This window comes from Balaenoptera borealis (genome assembly GCF_965194805.1).
Source record: "Balaenoptera borealis genome assembly, chromosome: 2".
NCBI lineage: Eukaryota > Metazoa > Chordata > Mammalia > Artiodactyla > Balaenopteridae > Balaenoptera > Balaenoptera borealis.
The window spans coordinates 125484270-125500676 of record NC_138867.1 but is presented as its reverse complement, the minus strand read 5'-3'; the positions used below and the strand labels follow the sequence as shown (position 1 = coordinate 125500676).

The 16407-nt window shown below is 40.5% G+C and overlaps 2 protein-coding genes and 1 long non-coding RNA gene across 9 annotated transcripts in view; 1 reads left to right on the top strand and 2 right to left on the bottom strand.

Moving 5' to 3' along the window:
- Positions 1–16407, bottom strand: part of LOC309624596 — a 467785-nt gene that overhangs the window by 308051 nt on the left and 143327 nt on the right. The gene's annotated exons all lie outside the window — the stretch shown is intronic.
- The window catches only part of STK32A (serine/threonine kinase 32A), a 126733-nt gene continuing 110436 nt past the window's right edge, over positions 111–16407 (bottom strand). For 5 of the 6 annotated variants that reach the window (XM_082382762.1, XM_082382761.1, XM_082382763.1 and 2 more), the window contains 5 exons: positions 13708–13824; positions 11187–11312; positions 9779–9904; positions 4080–4144; positions 111–3682 (listed from right to left, as the gene is read on the bottom strand). In XM_082382762.1, the coding sequence (XP_082238888.1) occupies positions 3589–3682; positions 4080–4144; positions 9779–9904; positions 11187–11312; positions 13708–13824 (528 nt within the window). In that variant the 3' untranslated portion in view covers positions 111–3588. The remainder of the gene's footprint in view (positions 3683–4079; positions 4145–9778; positions 9905–11186; positions 11313–13707; positions 13825–16407) is intronic. The other variant, XM_082382765.1, reaches the window with a different exon arrangement.
- PPP2R2B (protein phosphatase 2 regulatory subunit Bbeta) overlaps positions 10323–16407 on the top strand; it is a 686949-nt gene continuing 680864 nt past the window's right edge. Inside the window, exon 1 of one of the 2 annotated variants that reach the window (XM_082382725.1) lies at positions 10323–10497. The gene's annotated coding sequence lies outside the window, so the exon portion shown is untranslated. The remainder of the gene's footprint in view (positions 10498–16407) is intronic. The other variant, XM_082382729.1, reaches the window with a different exon arrangement.

Below are 16407 nucleotides of genomic sequence, written 5' to 3'. Positions count from 1 at the left end.
CACAGCAGGAAATGAAAATAAGAACAGGTGACTTTGACCCTACCCCTAGGGGAAACGATTACACACACACACACACACACACACACGGCTGACAAAGAAGGAACAGTGGCTTATGGTGTACAGAAGACATTTTAATACACACAGGCACACTGACAGTACATATGCTACAGCTCAACAGAAGCACAGATTTCCCATCCAAGGGCTACCTGTTCACAACAGCACAGTTTGTGAACTGTGTTTGGATTTTTAACATCAGTGTTAAATATCAGACACACTGAGATTGTAAGAAACGGTAATCACAGGCACAGTTTCTAGGAAACAGGAATTTGTGTCGACAGAATGCAGGGACAACTGGATACTGAAACAGTTCACTGCTTTTCATGCCTTTTCATTCAGCCCTTGAAGAATTAAAGCCTTAGCATTACTGTGTCAGCCAAAAGCAGCAACACTGGCCCCTGCTAGCTATATGACCCACTCTTTCTCCCTAGTTATTTATTCATCCATCCAGTCTAGAAAAGCTATTATGATATGAAGTTTACTTTTTTCTGGTTAAAACTTTACTATCTGAAGCAGCCTAACCCTAATAAATCAAGTTACCCTAATTAATGGAGCAATGCTCTGTGTGGCTTGAGATTCATTCCTGCCCTAGCAATGCCCTCAGCCAAAACCAGTGCTGCCTTTGAGGGTGTGAGCCATTAGCAAAGCCTTTCCTTCCATGGAGTCCGGGTCATGGCCAGGGTCACAGGGCCGCCCCACCCATCCACTAGCGGTCCCCGTGGATGCACTGGGGTGGGTGACCCTGCTACAGTGCCAGAGGGTTAGAACCAGGATGCTCCTGGTCTTCCAAACCTGCTCACTTTTCAGATGTTCCACACAGGTAAGGGAGGAAGCTGTGAGGAGGAAAAGATGCCAGAAACGCTGGACAAAAGGAATTAAGAGTCACCCTGTTTTCTAAAATGCTTAGCCCCTGAGCCTTCGTTGTCACAAACCTAGATGAGATATGTAGGGTAGTAAATTTTAGCCCAAGTTATGGAATAAAACCAAAGGATCTGATTTCAACAACTAGCAATCATGGTAAGGATTTAAGAATTCTTCTATTTTTTGGAAAACATTTTTGTGCTAACACTCAAAATGTCCAGTGGTGGGAGGTGCTTAAAATCAACCATTCTGTACTGATGGATGCAATGCTTTTTCTTTTCTAATTTGAAATATTACATGGTGGGTCTGTAACCTGATTAGGACTGGAAATCCATCTTACCTCTCTAGTCAGTGCATCCATGGTTCTTGACAGCCCGTAAGGGTGCTGTAGGCATGGAATCAGGTCATTGGAAGTAAAAACTAGGGATTCAACCTACAGAGGTTGTATTGGGTTCCTATCCCATTATAAACTGTATAGATGTGAAATGGCACAAATGATTAACCCCCATCCCAATGGAGACCCTACCAATCCCATTGCACTTGGGTAAGTGTTTCCCAAAGTCTCTCCTTTGGGATGATATATATAAGGTCAGAGCAAGAGAAAGAATCAGGTAACTGGAGAGATGAGTCGACAGCACATCAAGGCTTGAATTGAAACAAATGAAAGAAATTGGTAAACATGCAAGTGGCCCCTGACACTCCTGGTTACCAACCAGGAGCAGAATCTGGTCACCTCCTTATAGCTCTTGTCAACGCATTCCCCCTCCTTGGGAAATTGAGCCAGAGTTTATAGTGTTTGGAGAAAAAATAGCACAGGCAAATAATGTGGGGGAAATGTAGAGAAAAGGAATCAAACAAACAGAACACAAGAGCTGGCTTTAAATTCTTAACAAAAATATGGTTACTCTTAAGGTAGAGAGACACTATTTCACAGCTTTTCAAGGCCAGAAATTTTGGGCCTATTAGCTCAGTGGGGAGAAAACCATCAATGCTGAGTTAAAGTTCAGCACTGGCTTTCTGCCCATGTCTAGTTGCCCCAGTGTGACCTCCCTTCTGGAAAAGTCCTATGTAGCTTGCGGCAGTCTCTGTTACTTCTGCCCATTTCCACCTGTCTGGTCTCCCCTGTTGCCAGCTTACTGCCACCCTGCTGAGGCCCATAGTGTCCCAAAGTAAGGACAAGGTTTAGGTGATCTGAGTGGCCAACAGTTAAAGCAATCCCCCACCAACCCTGTTTATTCTTGACTCTACCCAGCAGCATCTGTGAGTTGCCAGAAATAGTTCTTCTGCAAAGATCTTCTGTGTATCAGGAGAGTAGAGTTACATCGTAACTTAGGTGAATTAAACTTTGTGTTTGGCAAATAAATAAATACGATATAAAGAAAAAGTAAAATATCAATACTATTTTAAATAGGGGATTCTGCCCACCATTCTTGCAGTAAGCACAAGTAAGTATTGCTGTTCCCTTAGTCAGTCTTAGACCTCTCAGATGTGTGGGCACCCCACAGTTCTAAGCACGTGATTCTAGTTTATAAAGGCATGTATAATCTGTTCAACATTTTAGTGCATCTTTTATTAGCCAAAAGTGAGACCAAAAAAAAAAAGAACAAAAAAGATGACTCGTTTCATTAGTGAAGGGTCTCATGATATTGGGCTTCTCTAAGAAAAGATACTCATCATATGTCGTGTATATTAAAGGAATTTTTCAAGGGTAAATTTTACTCTCTTCCAAATTCACCTCACATTCTAACAGACTATAACTCCCATATAAGATACAACTTCAGTGTACTACAAGGTGGAGGTGCTTTCAATGTGACAATGTTCTTTTCTGATGCTTTCCGGACACAGGTCTCTGATAGTCTTAAGAGGACAATTAGCTCTCAAGGAACATGTTTCTAGAAGAAGGCCAGTGGTGTGCTAATATTTCACAACTGGCTTCCCAGGGCCGGGTGGGCGGTGGGGGCCGGAAAGGGTGGAAAGCTCTGATTTGTAGCACCTGCCAATTTCCATGATGTAAATACTTCCACCATCACCAGTTTCAACTCTTAACTTGACATCACTGTACGGGGTGCTGGGACAGATGCGCATAGTGGCTCTTACAATTGATACAAGCTGGTACGGTGTTCTGACTTCAGCACACCACTGGAAGGCCCTCATCAATCTGTGTTACTTATAATCTGGTCCCACTCATTTCTTCCTGAATGAATTCCTTACTCCTATTCAGTCGGATTTGGGGATTCTGACCAATTCATGAAGTTTTCTAACTCTGAAGAGATTCACTCCATCACCCACCTATGTCCATTTGTCACAGTGTAATTAGGAGTGGAAAGATAAATCTGCGTCCAAATATTCCTTTTAAAATAAAAATAGAGGCTGTTTAGAATAACAGAATGGAGAATGGTGGCAGTAAAAAGGCAGCATAAGGCTCATCTGGTATTACGTTCTCGTTTTAGATGAAAAAACTGAAGCAGAGAAAGGGGGTAAGTAACTTGCTCAAGGTCACAAGGTGGTGAATCTAGTTCCCAGGAGCCTGGGGACTCTTCCCTGGGTCATGCTGCCTCCCTCCAAAGGTATTCAGTCACATTTTCTAAGGTGTGTGAGGTGTGGAGAGGTGAGAATTTCTGTCAGCTCTTCCTGACGTGGAAATGTCCCAAGAAGAAGATGTTGAGAACTTCAGAGGTTGTTATTCTGGCCATCCTCTTCTTGTGGGTCTTTGGTTTGTTCCAAGGCTTGATTGGCTTGTCTTTTATTAAAGTCCTTTTTGACTCTTAAAAGGAAAAAAAATTAAGTGGGTTTATTCATTGAAGTGAAAAAGAAAAGATTTAAGCTTTTGAAATGATAGCATTAAGCCCAACAATTTATAAAGAGGCGTGAGCCAGGGTAACTCTTAAAAACATCATTGATTTTAAGTGTTGATGTCCCCATTCTTCTGCCCTTCCCATCAACAGAAACCTGACACTAAGCTAATTTACCTATTACAATTTTTGAAATCTCTTACAAGAGATAAAAGTTTCTGAATTTTCCAGATTTTCTATCATGGATATGCATCATTTTTGTAATCAGAAAGAAAAAAATGTTTAAAACTATATTAAGTCTTTGCAAGTTGAATCTGGCTGAAACACTCCATCATTCGCTGAGCTGCTATTCTTCCAGGGGTTACTTACTTCTCTCTGTTGAAAATTATGAACTCCTTTTGGACAGATTCAAGGTGCTCTTGAAGAAGGCACATCTTCCAGGTGAACGTTGAAAAAAAATAGAGGTATAGTTAGCAGACCAATGAAGATCCTCAAGTAGCCAATAACCTACTGAGTGTCTGTTAACTGAGTGGCCCAAATTGATGAGGACCAATGTGTCCTCAAAACAGATGCTATCTGAGAGTTTGTAGCAGGATTGAGACCACAACCAGATTAATAGAGGAGCATATAGGAAAGAAACAGGAAAAAATACATCAGCTCTCTGCTCCCCACAATGAGGCAGCAAGGAAGACCTGGGTTATGGTTTATGAGCTTGATGTCTTTCAGCCATTTAGCCCAAGAAACCACGGCTTCAAGGCAGATGGGCACAAGGGTTTATTAAGCTGGTCACCTATTTGCTTCTCATCTCCTGGCCCTCATGTAAAAGGTTTGGAGGTTCTGAAACCAAGTCCCCCTAAAACTGAGTTCCCCTGCCAAGTTTATGATTAATCTCTCTGTCCAAAACTTTATTCCCTTTTCTGTCCTGCCCCTGTCGCCCTCAGGATCAAAGAGAAGGGGAGACTGAAACTGAGCAGGACCCTTGGGGGGCCTTCCCAGGTACAAAAGTCCCTCTGTGCCCCCATTTTTCTTTGTAGAGAAAAAAGGCTTTAGTCTCCTAGGCGTTTCCCAATTGACTGTTCCCCTCAACTGCACTGGGGCTGATTAACTATACTTCAGTTGTGGTGAGCAGCCTTCTTCATTTGTGACTTTCTCACAGATTCACAAAGCATTTGCTTTGCTGCTTCACTGTCTGGCTGTCAATATCTCTAGATGACTTTTCCAACATAATGAGAAAATTTAACCTCAAAGAAATGACCATCATCAGGCCCAGGACAGTGTCAGCCCCAGATCAAATGTTTTAAAAGTCTGTAACAAAATACTTCCAAATTACTTCTGATGACAAATATTCTTCTCGAAGGAAAAAATATCATTCATTCATTTTGGTTTTAAATCTAGGAATTAGAAAATACTAAGTCTTCAAGTACCAGAGAGTTTTTTTTTTTTTTTTTAACCTTTCCTGAACAAATATTTAAGTGCTGGGAGAGTAAACTATAAAAAGGAGAGGAAATTTTCAGAGAAGGGGTGGGGGGAAGCAAAACAAAGGAGAGAAAAGAGATTCTGCTACACCTCACTCTTAAGTTGGGGTACCTGTAACCCTGAGGGTTTCCAGTATCAGTAATAGGGGACATGAAGCTATGGGATAAACATGATCTGATAGAGCTCCTTGGAGCAGTAGCTTTACCCCAAGATGGTAGAACAAATATTTTTAACATTAAAAATATTACATAAAAATATATAAATATATAAAATATTACATAATGTCTTAACACATTTATATAATACTTTATATGTTTATATAAACATGTTTATGTTTTATGTTTTATATATGTTTGTATTTTATACATATACGTGTTTCTATATGTACATATTATGTATGTATTTATATAATAGACATAAAATATATGTATAATATAAACATATAAATACATAAACATACAAAATGTTATATAAAATTTAACATGAAGATATTTAAAATATTAATATTTTAAAATATTTTAACATTAAAAATCAAGATTATAATCAATAAAATGCAGAAATTCACTCAAATTCTTTTCTCTGTCATATAACTGTTTTATTTAAACAAAGATGTAAAATGCACACTCAGAGATGAGTTTGTGATGTGGCACTGCAGACCCTATGAGTCCCACCCTGGCCCTAAGGGCTCATGTGCCACATGTTCTTTTTCCTCTGCTTTAGTTGGAAAAGTTTAAGAAGTGCAGCTACATGGACAAGTCAACAGGAGTAGCCAGAATGAGAGTATGAGGGAAAGGAGTGGGGAGCAAACAGAATGGAGGAACGAATGAGTCTTATGTGATTGAGAAGAGAACTACTGGTTAAAAATCTTAGAATGTGCTTCTCAGGGATGACAGAGCAAACAGAGATTAGAGTGGTGTAAGTAGAGATGGCATCAGAAATATCTGAAGGGTTTAGAGCAGGTGGAAATCTCAGGAGGCAGAAAAAGAGGACTTAGGTCATTTGCTTCCATAGCAGGCAGACTGGGTGTGTGTCAGTCTTTTTGGTTCTTTACTTTAAAGGGGCTGATGAGCAGAGAGGGTTAGTGGAGAACATCCTGGATGCAAAGAAACAACAGAGGCATCTACCCTGAGCATGAACCAGAGTCATGGAGAAGAATGAAGTTAGAAGTCAGGAAGTCGAGTGGAAAAGTAAAACATAAAAAATGGCTAACTTTTTTTTTTTTTTTTTAGGGTTAGCACTTTAATTTTTTTTGTTTTTGTTGGTTTTTTAATTTTTATTTTATATTGGACTATAGTTGATTTACAATGTTGTGTTAGTTTCGGGTGTACAGTAAAGTGATTCAGTTATACATACAGCTATTCTCTTTCAAATTCTTTTCCCATGTAGGTTATTAAAGAATATTGAGCAGAGTTCCGTGTGTTATACAGTAGGTCCTTATTAGTTATCTATTTTAGATATAGTAGTGTGTATATGTCAATCCCAAACTCCCAATCCATCCCTCCCCCACTCCCTCTCCCCCTTAGCAGCCACAGGTCTGTTCTCTGTGAGTCTGTTTCTGTTTTGTAGATAAGTTCATTTGTGTCATATTTTAGATTCCACATATAAGTGGTATCATATAGTATGTCTTTCTCTTTCTGACTTACTTTACTTAGTATGATAATCTCTAGGTCCATCCATGTTGCTGCAAATGGCATTATTTCATTCTTTTTTATGGCTGAGCAATATTCCATTGTGTATATGTACCACATCTTCCTTAACAACGGCTAGCATTTTGGCAGACATGTACTAATTGACTCAGAACGGTCTATGAAGTAGGTAGCAATACTGACTCCATTTTATAAATGAGGAAACTGAGACACAGGGGGAAAAGGAAAACTTTAGTGCTTTTACTTTATTTAATCACAGCCTGCCTTCTACAGCTGTAGATGGTAACAGTCACTGCATACCTGAATCACCTGAAGAACTTAAAAAATCCTGATGCCCAGGCCACAACCCCAGATTCAGCTGAATGAATAAACAAGCATGATGATAATGTAGAGAGCTGCTAAGATTGACTCTCACATTTTAAAATCCTTGAATAGAGATAAAGTGCTACTTGGAGATTCACCATCTTTCTGATTCTTCTTTGAGGGAAGGCTACTCTTTGTTTTGAAACAAAATCCTTTTTATTTTGAAATGGAGGCTATAAGATTAGGAGAAACTAGAGCAAAATGATGGCACAGGCAGCTCCAAACCCCCAACCCTCAACAGAAACATAAGAAAAACAAACAGAAACTGTTAGGGCCAACACTGCCAGAACTCTGGAAAGCAAGCAAAGGTTTATAGCAACCAGACAAACACTGAATCAAGAAAAAAGCAACTGAAAAATGGTCCTGGTGTTTAAGGAAATCTCTATCAAAATATTATCTGAACACAAGCTAACATAACAGAGACAGCAATGGTGGTGCATGACGAGGAATAGTCTTTTTGCAGAATAGTTTGTAAAAGTCACTCAAAAATGCAAGTACAGCCTTCAACAATCAAAAAACAGCAAACCCTAGAGAAGGAAGGGGAGAATCTGATTTCTGGAGTTACTGGATTGTAATAGTCAACTTGCAAGTTTTCAACAAAAATACCACAAGGTGTACAAAGAAACAAGAAAGTATGGCCCATTCAAAGAAACCAAATAAACTGACATAAATCATCCCTGAGGAAGCCCAAACATTGGACTTACTAGACAGAGACCCTAAAACAACTATTTAAGGTATGCTCAAATAGTCAAAGGAAACCATGGAAGGAAACCATATGTTAGGCCACAAAACAGGTCTCAATAAATTTAAAAAGATTAAAATCATACAAAATATTTTCTCTGACCACAATGACTGAAGCTAGAAATCAAAAACAGAAGAAAAACTGGAAAATTCACAAACATGTGGAAATTAAACAGCACATTCTTAAGCAACTGATGTGTCAAAAAATAACTCACAAGAAGAATTAGGAAATATTTTGAGGTGAATGAAAACAAAAATACAACATGCCAAAACTTAAGAGATGCAGAGAAAGGCAGTGCTCAGAGGGAACTTTATAGCTGTAGATATCTACATTAAGAAAGAAGAAATACCTTAAGGTCAAGAATGGCATAGTACAAGGGTCCGGGCGGGGGAGGTAGACAGATCACATAGAACATGGAAGGCACGGCAAAAGTTACTCACAGATTGCTGTCATGTCTAAAACTTTAGAAAACTTGTAATTAAGATGATGTCTTGTACTTGGCTACATTTGGGGGTCTGTTAACAGAGGAGCCTGCATAGGCAAGCTTCCTAGGTGCAAAGGAAGGAGCTGGCCTGGAGAAGCTGGTTGGTTATGATATGAAGAAGAACAGATCATTAGGAGGAAGATGGGTGAAGTAAAAAGCAAGCAGCAAGATGGGTTTGTGGCATAGCTAAGCATTCCTTGGAGGACCCTAGAAAACACTTAAGGATGGGAATCTGGTAAGAGGCCAGTTCTGTGAACAAACAGGATGTGGACTTTGGTTCACTGACCATTAAAGGGTATAGTAGCCCCTGAGGACTAGAGAAATTAGGGACATTGAGGATACTTATTTGTTTGCAGAGTTATTTTCACCACAAGACTATGCAATCTTTGAGAACAGGGATGTCAGTGAATGCAGGAATGATATCTCATCTATATCTCTCTCCAGTGTTGAGCACAGAATGTGGCAGATAATAGGGATTCAATAAAAATAGCCTAAACAATTGGATGGGGGGAGGGATGGAGGGGTGGAGAGATGGAGGAATGAAGGGATGGAGGGATGGAGGGATGGAAGAACGGACGGATGGAGGGAAGGAGGGATGGAGAGGTGCAGGGATGGAAGAATGGACGACCATTAGTTGAGTGGGTAGGGTGATGGGTAGATGATGATTGTGTGGATGAATGGATGGCCATGAGAGGCAAAATGAATGTTTGTTACTTTACCATCATTATAACATGCAGAACCACATGTATAAAATCCTACTGAGTCCCTGCAAGTTACTGTATTGAAATCTGACCTCGAACTCTGACAGAGGATAATGCAGTTAGTTACAAAATTAATTTGACTCAGCCTGCATTCCAGCAATAGTGCTCAACCGTCTTTTCTGTGAATAGATACTCCTCACTTCTGCTAGCCCTGATATCACAAGATTCTGCGTCTGGCAAAGAACAGACACCCCCGTCTAGGGTCGGCTGTTCCCAGTGATTCCTTGGAGTGTGGCCCAAAACAGCCATGTGTGTACTTTAGAACCAGCCCATTTCCATCATTTTAGGGATGGTCACCTGACCTAGGCTTGGCCAATTAGATTCTCTCCCAGGAGGTTGCAAAGTTTGAATGGAGAGCTGGGAGAGGGCAGTAAGGGAATCAAGTTAATTGGCAGAAACCTAGGGAGGAAGTCCACATGTGACATGTTGCTGCTGGGACCCCCCAGAGCTGCCCTTTCAGAAGCTGGGGTGTTCAGCTCCACCTCACATTCATGAAGCAGCCAGTTCTCGTGGGAGGGCCGCCCACCAGAAGCTCTCCAACGAATTGCAGCTGCCATGAAGATTCCCATGACCCTGGGTTTGAGGGGACTGCTTACCTGAGAGGAATCACATTTCCTCATCTTCTCCTTCTTGGCCAGGCGCTTCTTTTTCTTGTGAAGAGGCTTGGACTCCAAAATCATTTCCTCGAGCTCAAAGGTGGGGTCGCAATTCAGCCTGCCTTTCTGCAAGGAAGACAGGTTGACTCACTCCTTAGATACCTGTATCTTTCTAAAACTAGACCCAACCGAATAAGGAGAATAACACTCCGTCGGTCCTGCAGGAGCAGTCCAAGAATAACCAGCTGGGAGTCCCGCTTGAAGTTTGAAATAATTTATTGCCAGCCTTGCTTTTCATGTTCTTTAATTTTGTATTTTGTTTATTTTTCTAAACTCCCAAGGAGCCTTCCATGAGTTAGAAAGGAAATCCTATAATAAATATTTTTCTAAAGTTTGACTTTGGGGCTGTTTCTTGAAGTGGGTTCAAGGGTAGATCAGAATCACCTTGAGTTGATTCCCAGTTTCCCCAACCAGACCTCGAGAATCAATGTTTCTGAACACCAGGGCCAGGAAATTGCATGTTTAACGAGCTGCCCAGGTGATTCAGATTCACAATTAAGTCAGAGAAGTCCAGGTAGAAGGTCTCTCGGGGCAGCGCTGACGGCTCATTGCGGGGAGCGTGGCAGAGCAGAAACAACGGGAAGGGTGCCTAGATCTCCACGGCGTCATGCATCACCCACAGTGCAAGCGGCCCCTGCTGGACCCTGCAGGGTGGCCAGGTAGGACCCCACCCCCCTACTGCTCCGTGAGCTTGTTATTCTGCCAATCTGCCGACAACTGAATGTGTAGAATCAGGCTGTGGGGAGAGAGAGGAGTCAGAGCGCTCACTTGGCCCCTTGGCCGGAGCTTCTGGGTCTGGCTTTTGCCGACTGCGGGAGGCCACAGATACCTTGGCCGGGTAGAGCCAGTGGGAATTATTTCGCTTTGGCTATTAGTCATTGGGAATATGGTTCCCAGCATAGAACTACCAGAGGAAGAGGGGTGCATGGTAAAGATAAATACCCGACCCCATCCCCAGCAGCTGTCAGTCCTTTGACTCAGAACTCCTTGGATACAAATTTCTATATCTTTGGAATCAGAGAAAACTTTTTTTTTTTGTTTTTAAATTGGCAGATTCCCAGAAATGACTGTTTGTAGGATTAGGACTTCTTTCCATAAAAAGTAAGCCACAAAACGTGGTTAGGAGCTAGAACGCCCAACATAGATCTAGATTTGAATCCCAACTCAGCTGTGTGACCTTTGGTGGCCAACCTACCCTGTGTGTGCCTCAGTTTTCTCATCTGTAAAATAGAAATCTGGGCTGTCTTACAACATTGGCTCGTTATCTAATGAGACCATGTGCGTATCTGGCACACAGAGTTATGCGCATTGAATGAGAGTTACTATGGGTTTATTAAGATTGACTCACGTTAGGAATAAATCCTGGAACGAGCCTCTTCTGCAAAACTGCGTCCCAGTTCATATCATTCATATATGGGAAGTTTTGAATATCGGACAAATGGGAAAACCGTTGGTCTGGATTCGGTTCCAGTAGCTGCCAATGGAATACAAACACCAAGATCATGAGGAAGGTCAAAACTTGGAGTGCAAAAAATCATACAGATTCCCTATGAATATTTCCAAGTATAGGATTGAAGGAAACAAGTAGTGTTCTCCTTTCTTAGCCCCATAAACAAATAATATAGATGAGTGGTCAGAATGAATTTTAAGTTGGTTTTTGTAAGTTGCAATGTGGTGAGTGAAAATAGCTTGTCCTACTGAGTCAAACTTATGTTTGATTCCTGATTCCCCAACTTAGTAATGATGGGCAAGTTTGTTCTCTAAACCTCAGTTTACCCATCTGTAAAAAAGGTATAATAAGCTATTTCATAAGGTTTAGCTACGATTAAATCAAGCCATGTATATAAAGTGACCAAGAGAAGGTCTGTTCTTCTTACGTGGAAAATGTACATTGGTTTTAACAAATGAAATTTATTTCACACTAAAAAATTTAGCAGTTTTTTACCACTAATCAAAATATACTGGGGTGACACAGATAAGATGTAACTAAGGTTGCTGTGATAGTTCTGGGTTTTATGAACTGGGATTAAAGATTTTTTCCCCTGTAACCACTCCAGAGGCAACATCATTTCAATCCTGTGGGTCAAATGGAAAATAGCAGTTCCACTTGAGAATGGGCCTGGAGGTGACAACTGTGGGTCATCAGTGTTCACTTTTGGGATAATAGGGCTGTCTTGGAACTAAGGAAAATTTGCTTATGGAAAATGACCCCTGCCCCCATTCTTTATCTTTGACATCACCAATGGCAATATCCCTATTCCAAAACAGAACACTGGACCCATAGACAAGAGACATAGGTTTTGAATTCTTAGCCCCCAAAGCTCTTTTCCTTGACCAGTTACAACCTGGGCAATTTTCTCTCTTCAGAAAAAAGCCAAGCTCATCCTCTTAAGCTCCTCCATTCTTTCTTTCACGTAATTATTCACTACCCATGACTGAGCTCTCACTACAGCTGTCCTTAATCTTTCTGGTGAACACAGGCACCTTGAAAAGCTGAGGAAAACTGTGGACCTCATTAATTCAAATACCAAATTCTACCACCTGTCATACTCTGTGTTAAGTGCTGAGGACACCATGAACAAGTCAGACGTGGTCCTTCCCTCATGCAGCTTAAAGAACAGTGGTCATTAACCCAAGAGTCACACACGTGCAATGTATAATTTTAAACTGTGAAAAATATGATGAAGGAAAGTTCGTGCTGTGTGATCTGACAACAGAGGGAGGCTCCCAGAGGAAGTGATACGTGAGCTGAGATCTAAAGCTGTGTTTCTCAAACTATGCAGAAGGGCCAGTTATTTCTCTTTGTTTGTTTGGTTTAATTTCCAACCCACTGAAGTCAATATGTGTTGTTACTGTGCATGGCTAGTATGGAACACCACACTGTGTGCAACTTGTGATTTGAGTTCAACATCACTGCATAGGCTTGGACCCTATTCAGTGAGATGAGTCCACTGACCATGTGCTTTGAGGTATCAGAGGTATCCAGTTGCTATAAAAGTTTTTAAATGCTTCCCTCAATTTCTATACGTGTTATGGACCTGTTGGAAAGTAATTCGTGGGCTTGAACCAGTCAGTGAATCGCATTAGTAGTACTGACCTAAAGGAGGGAGCTGGAAGAGCTGGGGATGGGAGCAATGTTCTAGGCAGTGAGACTAGCATGTGCAAAGGCCCTGTGGTTAGAGAATGATATATGAGGCTGAGGAGGGCAAAGAGGAGAGAAAAGAAGCTCAAAGCAGTTTGTAGTCAAAAGGGGGGCAACAGTCCAAAATAAGACTTGAGGGGTAGTTAGAACCTTCACACCATACAAATAATTTTGATCTTTATTCTAAGAACAATGGGAAGGCAATAAACTTTGCATTGAACAGATCCCTATGGGGCACAGCAGAGAAGAGAATGGAGTGTATAAAAGTGTACAGGGGCAAACCAGTGAAAAGGCAAGACTTGATGGCAGTAGGACTAGGAAGATAGTAGTGGAGATGGAGAGAAGTGACAGATTCCGAAGACATTTAAAAGGTCAAATGTGAACATGGTGATGAACTGGGTATGCGGATGATGAATGATTTCCGGTTCTGGCTTACATTAGTGGGTGGACGGAGAGGCCAGAGCAGGAATGCTGGAGAAAGTCCAGGAAATAATGAGTTCAAGAACTCCATTTGGCACATGGAGTTTGAGATGTCTTTGGGACATTTAAGAGGACGTGTGTGTCGCCTTATTAATGAAGCCATGTATTTGAAAGCTGTTAGCTGCAAAACCCACTCTGGAAATGTATTTATCATGACTGCCTCCAATATTGTAACTTAACTTTTAACTTTAAACCAGAGCATGGAAGGAAGCATCACTTCCTTTTGTCATGCATTTGTCCTTCTTACCTTTTTAAGAAGTGACACCATTTCCTGTGACCAGGCAGAAGGGTAAGTCACAAGCGCCGTCTCAAACATGTGTGCAATTTCCTTGCTGGAAGTACTGGAGCGAATATGATACGGTCTCTTAAGGGAGAGAAGTAAGAGTCTTCATTTTTAAAGGGTAAAAGAAACAATGTTGCTTTGCAAATGCTTCCAAGCTAAATTTTCAACCAGTAAAATCTAAATAGCATTTTCTAATGCCCTCCAGCCAATTGTTGTGTTGCCATATGCATATGTGGTCCACGGTTGCCAGATTTCCTACTTTTAAAAAAGCATACCAGAAATCTATAGTTTCTTGTGAAATCTTGGGATTTTTAAAAGTTGGTAACCCTCTGGGTCAAAGGAAACATTTCTGTGGGCTAAATCCACGTCTGAGATGTCAGTTTGGAACTGTTTTGTAAGGTTAACTAATGTACGTATTTACCTAAAACATTGGACAAGTGCTCAGTGAATGGAAATTTTAAAAATTGTTATTTAAGTGTTGATTATAAAGAGATTCAGAGTTTTACCATACACACACCTCTTTTTACTTGTTCGAATCATAATGACTAAGCTCAGGTTAGAAGGTTACCCAGAAGACTTCAACCCCAGTCCCAAATGCTATGAGCTGCTAGTACTATGGAGTGGGGTGGAGAATTTTGTGATGAGGCAAAAGTATTTTTACCTCTGAGAGAACCAGATTCTTCTATAGTCCTAACTTGGGGGAAAAAGAAATTAAACAAAACGGTGGCTTTGTTATAATTTTCACAGATATCCACTAGAGGGCAGCCTTTACCTACATTGATTTCTCTGTTTCATAAAGGATTCACCCTGGGATTGTCTCTCTTTATGTGAAGTGAGCTACTTAAAGCTGGAGATTTTACCATAGTCACATTTTTGCCCATGGGACCTAGCACCTAGTGAGAGCTCATTGCATGTTTGTTGAATGAACAAAATTTTCATATTAGATTAACCAACAACAGGACAGTGAATATGGATATGTACATTTATCAAGTGCCTGACTCTTTCGAGATAATAAATGACTGTGGACCGATTTCTCCCAACTAAATTGGGAGAAATGGAGGAGTTTAATTTTTTCCTTGTTGTAAATCATTATTAAAAGGTAACATAATGTAATTAAGTGTTGGAGCTCTGAAGGCAAAAGGATTTGAGTGCTAAACTGGCTCAGTCAATTTGAGTTTCAATTCCTTCATCTGTAAGATGAAGTTACTTCTTCTGTAAAATGAACCACCTTAGGGGAGTGTTGGGAAAATTAAATGACATAATACATGTAAAGTTCTCAATAGAGTGGCTAACATATATTAGACATAATACAGGAGCGATATTATTATTGACATAAAGGTAAAAAGGATGGTGGCTATAGATGTAAATAATGAACAGCAAGATGAGTCATCAAAAAAGGTGGTGTGAAGGAAGGCTTAAATCTATGCATGGCATGTCAACGGCAGTTACCCAGGGAACCAGGAAGTGCCAGGGGTTGACTCCCTAAAAGGGAGATTGACCAAACTTTATTTTTTTAATGCAAGGTTTAAAAACCCCTGCCGCATATTTTCTTCCCTCAAGACTGAATAAAGGACCATAGTTAATTCATTTGTCTCAGTAATGATACAGTGGAAATAACCCTTGTAACTCAATATCAGAAAAAGAGTGCCGGGTACCTTATCAGCGTCATCAATGTTTATTGACTGTTTGCAAGCCAAGGGCACTGTGGGTCACTACATGTGATTCACTGCATGTTTACCATTAAGAGCTGGGGCAGGTTGGCACACCAAGTTTCCCGGGTTATATGCATGTGCACATATATTTTTTCTTTTTTCTAATTTTCTTCTTTAATTCATTGATGTCTCTAAACCTGCTTTTGAGACATCTAAGAACACAAAATGCTTTGATAAACTAATAAAGGAACTGACAAATGCCACAAGCAAATGGCTTAAGTACGTTGTGTTTTTTTCACTTACTTTAGGCCATATGACTGAACGTAATATACATATATTTAAATCCTCATACTCTATCGACTTATTCAAAATAGTCAAATTACCTCTGTCTTATACAATAATGTATTTTTCTAGTTCCAAAGTTTAAAAGCCACATTAAGCCATCAACAACCAGAGCTTTATATTTATTCATTTACCAAATATTGATTGAACGCCTACAATGTCCCGCACCTCTGCTGGGCCCTGGGGGTACAATGAAGACAGGACAGATGGGATTTCTACAGTGGTAGAGCCTACAGTCTACTCAGCAAAACCATAAATAATAACAGAGACTGTACACACACACACACACACACACAAATCAATGGAATACATGCTATAAAGAAAAATTACAGTGTGCAATGACAGGATATAGCAGACAATTATAGGGCAGCATATAAATTAAGAATGAGCATATAAAAAATAACCAAGGTGGAAAAGGTAAAATGTTAGATGGGACAAAGTGAGGTGTTGTGATTATAGTCTTATTTCAGGAGTACAAAAGCAAAAGAGCTGCAGCCAAGGATGTACAATTAGTGCAGAACGACGTACGTCCCTATCGTAAGCTAATACTATGGATAATACAAAATTAGAGAAGACGTGTACCTTGCCTTTACAATGGCAATGCGAGCGGGGACACAGAGAGATGACAAAGCAGCTTAAGGGCTAAGGGACCATGGTCAGGAAAAGATCA